At 43.9% G+C, this 4,915-nt stretch overlaps 1 protein-coding gene across 14 annotated transcripts in view; it reads right to left on the bottom strand.

The window, feature by feature from the left end:
- nrxn3a (neurexin 3a) overlaps positions 1-4,915 on the bottom strand; it is a 157,565-nt gene that overhangs the window by 6,040 nt on the left and 146,610 nt on the right. For 8 of the 14 annotated variants that reach the window (XR_011982552.1, XM_023828811.1, XM_072699112.1 and 5 more), the window contains one exon: positions 234-321. Coding sequence is in view for 10 of the 14 variants with exons in the window: in XM_023828811.1 (XP_023684579.1) it covers positions 234-321 (88 nt within the window). In the remaining 4 variants the exon portion in view is untranslated. The remainder of the gene's footprint in view (positions 1-233; positions 322-4,915) is intronic. The other 6 variants (XR_011982553.1, XR_011982554.1, XR_011982555.1 and 3 more) reach the window with 1 other exon arrangement.

Raw genomic sequence — 4,915 nt, 5'->3', positions numbered from 1 at the left:
TCCAGAGGACAAAATCGGTATCGGTCCGCGACCATGTTGACCGCTTCAAAACCCCATGGTTGAGTGTAGCTCATTGTTTAGACTGCCTCGAAACCCAATGTCATGTCTGTTCATTAATTTTGTATTTTAGTTTTGAGATTCAGTCGGTGAGTGAGTCGGTTACACTCTTTCCATGAGGGCCGATGCCGTCGGCGCGGTTCCTCTGTAGTAGGTGAAACGGACGGGAAACTGACCTAGCCCACCTGCGTGTCCCGAGTCACACTCCTCCAGGTCTTCGTCATCGCTGGAGCACTCGGCCGATGATACAATGTCGTCTGATGTCTGACAGAAAGAGAGGAGATGTTTGATCTTAGAGACAAGCCCTGGGACAGCACCTCTTCCGGTCAATATTGTTTGACCCCATAGAGGGAGGAGGGTGCAATAGGTGTGGAGCCAGGCCTGGTGCTGTGGAAGGTCAACCATCATGATGAGGTACAGACAGCACAATGAGAGCAACCGCGTTCTCCTTCCCGAGGGCTTTTCACACAGTGGTCTACCTTTGCCTTGGGCACAGGTATGAAAAGGTGGTTAGGATGTCAGAGTCTGGTCATCCCCAAGCCAACGTCAAAAGGGAGGATTTGTTTAAGTGTACAGGAACTGTGATCATGCTTCAAAGGAAGGTGCTGTCTGCCTTTTGGTAGTCATCTGCCCAATCCCGTGAATCGTAATTTGCTTTGCTTTTCAGTTTGCTCACTCCTTATCCATCCTCGTGGTTTCCTCTCTACTGTGCCGAGCCTGGAGATGGGAATCTATAATTGAAACCTGCCATGTATCGCTGTCCCATATTAGCTGGTCCGCTTTCCTCTTGTGACCGTTGAGATAAATGATCCCGTCTCAGTGTGCCTCCAGGAAGATGGACGGCTGTGCTGGTTAGACCATCGTCCTTGTGGCAAACAGCCCACAGTGATGACTTGGCAAGTATGGCTGTAACAAACTCCCAAGGCTTTCCAGCTTAGAAAATGCATTTGCCCATTATGAATAAAAGAAACATTCCAGTCACCTACATGTCACATGGCAAATAGCACTATACTTTGATAGTGATGACAGTGGTGATTATCTCTTGATCCAAAATTGTAATAGAGGAAGCGAGGGGAATGTCATGTAGATAAGTTGGTAAGTGTACGCGTGGGCGTTCTTGCTACAGTCTTAGCCCTCTAAATGCCTCCTATGTTGGGATTAGGCAAGGGGCAAGGGAAGAGGAAGAGGGTTGCAGCCAGGTTAAGGGTTGGTGCTTGATTGAGGGTGGGCTTTTGTGAATCTCTGTCTGTATTTTGGCATGTTTGTATGAGTTTTCCTAAGAAACTGTGTCCGGTAAATGAGGCAGTGTAAAAGATATTGCAGTTCCAGCTCCCAGAAAATGACAGTGGAAAGTATAGTTTGATAGGGAAAACATGAGGGCCACGTAGACTAAAACCTGTCATACTTGTCAGACAGTCTGTTACAATGTCCGTGACACAGTCATACTTGTCAGGCATGCTGTAATGTGGCTGTCTAAGAGAGTATGTCTGTGTGTGATAACTCTGATAAGTGTGACATTGCGTGAAGGAGAGTTTGATGGTGCATGTAATACAGTTTGGCAGTGTGTGATGGAAAGTTTAATACGGTGTCCGAGGGGAATGTCTTGGTGTAAGAATATCAGGATGTGAGAGGTATGACTGTGTGCAAGGAAGAGTATGATGGTGTGAGAGGTGGAAGGTCTTTTGTGATTGAAGTTGTATTGATGTGGAATTTGACTGACCTCTGTGTGCTGGTACATGTGTGTAGGCACAGTCAGTGAAATAACTGTTGTCTGTGGTGTACTTGTTGGGGTGATTTTTGCTGGACTTTAGGGTTGGTCAGCAGATAATGGCTGTGTAGTTGCCTTGATCAAGGGTGGTGCCTTGTGTGGTCTTAGCAGCCTGTGTGTGGTCCAGGCTCTTGAAGACCTGACTGCTTTGGGGATGCTTGTCTAGCTGTAAGTTCCTGTCTGTGTCTGGTGATTTTTGGCATTCAGCAGTGTAGGTTTAATTGTGGACTTGGAGGTGGTGATGTTGTGCTGGTGCGCTTGTAGGGTGTGGTGGCTACTGGGTCTAGGTAATATGTTAGTTTTGGGTGTCATACCAAATCTGCATACACTTCTTCAGTTGTCCCTGTGCTGGGAGCAAACATTCTGGCAATGGCACGTATTGCCATTATAATGGCACGTATTGATATGCCATCAACACACACACACACATACACACACACACTTGGACTGGCTTAAAAAGAGAATGCATCCACACACCTCAGCATGGAAATATGGAATGGGCCTAAACTTGCCTCATTAGCAAAAACCACCAGAACCTTCTATCTCTCTATTCAGTGACAAACAGACATCTACTTCCTAGCAGATGGTCAACAACGGCACCTTAAAACGCCTCAATTTCACACGTACTATCCTCAGCAGACTCCACTCAGCAGAGTCCATACAGAGAGGCAGCTCACTTAAACATATAACATTCACAATAATACGTCCATGGTATAAACTACACTATCATGACTACTCACTCTACAAAGGATGACAACAACCCTTTGTTCTTCTTCCCAGTTGGGCAACCTCACAGATTCTACCACTGCGTACAGCCATCCAGCCTATGTTAGATGCATTAAACAGGTAAGTACTGTATGAAACCAGCTCTCCACAAAAATATTATGGTGATACAATGAACCATCTCTGTCAAAGGGCCATTTAGGTCTTTAAAAAAATGCTCGCAGTTATCAAACTGTTCTACCTCACATCAGGCATTCTCATATATACACTATATACTGTATACTGTATTGGGACACCCCGCCATATCATTGAATTCAGGTGTTTAAATCACTTCCATAGCCACAGGTGTATAAAATCAAGCACTCAGACATGCAGACTGCTTCTACAAACATTTTTGAAAGAATGGGTCGCTCTCAGGAGCTCAGTGAATTCGAGTGTGGTAACGTGATAGGATGCCATCTGTGCAATAATTCCATTTGTGAAATTTCCTCGTTACGAAATATTCCACGGTCAACTGTTAGTGGTATTATAACAAAGTGGAAGCAATTGGGAACAGCAGCAACTTGTGGTAGGCCACATAAAATCACAGGTGCTGAGGTGCACGGTGTGCAGAAGTCGCCAACTGTCTGCAGAATCAATAGCTACAGACCTCCAAACTTTGTGTGGCCATCAGATTAGCTCAAGAACAGTGTATAGAGGACTTCATGGAATGGGTTTCCGTGGCCGAGCAGCTGCATCTAAGCCTTACATCACTAAGTGCAATGCAAAGCGTCGGATGCAGTGGTGTAAAGCACACCGCCACTGGACTCTAGAGCAGTGGAGACGTGTTCTCTGGAGTGATGAATCACACTTCTCTGTCTGGCAATCTGATGGACGAGTCTGGGTTTTGTGGTTGCCAGGAGAACAGGAGAATGGTTATTTTCCAGATTCTTAGGACCCCTGTCACTCAGGGGCCCTGGGAATTGTCCTACCCACAATCTCAACTTTGATAAAAGCAATACCAGAGGACATATTTGATTCATCACAAAAACATCACCACCATATTAGAATTAGCTAGACATCATAGTTAGGCTACTCAGTGACAGCCTGATGATTGACCCCACCAAAAAGACCCTGAATGGTCCAAAGGAATGCCAATTTATATTAAGTGACATCAACCCATTTTTGGCACACACAGGACCATGTCCGTTTATTTGTCATAATGATTTTGGAAGATGTCCTGCAAATTCACTTTTAAAGACATTGGACTTAGTTACACTAGCTGTTTCAAATATTGCACCTGAGAAAACTGATACATTTGGACACCTTGTAGAACTGTGAGACTAGTAAAGCCATTTGGATATGCACAGAGATGTTTCTCACATATTATGTCATCTGATTGGCTCTTCTGATTGACTGTTATGGTGAGGTCCAATCAAACTACTCAGAATGAATATCAGCAAATAATAATCGGTGGCTGATGGATCGGAGCATCCCTACTTGTACGTCATCCTTAAAAGTGGTATTTGGTCAAATTAAAGGCCACCCATCAAATAATTAAGACTAAAATCGGCCATTTTATATTGGCAGCTGATCATTTCTTTTTATTCATATGCTGATGACTAATCTAAAACCAGAACCCACCACCACTGCTAATAAAAAAACACTCAAACAAGAGTACAAGTACCCTCAGGTACCATCACCTATGACGTCCCCCTGTCAGCTCTTGCTACTTGTGTTGGCTCAACTTTTGCAGAGTCAGCTCTAAATGTGGGTGCCGAGACAGAAATGTCTTGTCAAAATCAAAACTTCCTACTGTTCACAAATAAAAGTTCATAAAATACTGTGAGGCTCAGGCTTTTTCTGACATCCTGAGATAACAAAAAATGAATGTGTATGCATTAGCCTGAAGCAGCTACCACAGAACCCTGCTGACTGCACATCCTCTTTCCCGAGAGACCACCAAGACCCAGTTTGTCTAACTGATCCAACGACTAAAACACAACCAACCAACATAAAGCACCACCAACTAACACGTTTAAACAAGTTATATCACATACCTATAAAAATGAAAATCATTCTGGCAATTCAACAGTTTTGGCAGAAGTTACATGAAAAGTACTCAAAAGAAGCAACTAATAGGTGAGGCTTATAGTTCCTTCATTGGCAGCTGGAATGTACTTTGAAGAAATAAAACAATCTGTCATAACAAGAGTAGCACAGATAAAGATGGACTTGTTGGGCAATGCAAAATATTTCAGAGAGAAAAGCCAGAGTGCCTCAAATATTACATTCCAATGTGAGGGATTACAGAGAGAACAGTGAACACTATGCTGACTATCGTGGGGCGGTAAGTAAAGATGGAGTAAAGAGTAAGACAGAGCTTTC

The sequence above is a fragment of the Paramormyrops kingsleyae genome, chromosome 14 (assembly GCF_048594095.1).
Source record: "Paramormyrops kingsleyae isolate MSU_618 chromosome 14, PKINGS_0.4, whole genome shotgun sequence".
Lineage (NCBI taxonomy): Eukaryota > Metazoa > Chordata > Actinopteri > Osteoglossiformes > Mormyridae > Paramormyrops > Paramormyrops kingsleyae.
The sequence above is the reverse complement of the archived record's forward strand: the minus strand, read 5'-3'. Positions and strand labels throughout refer to the sequence as shown.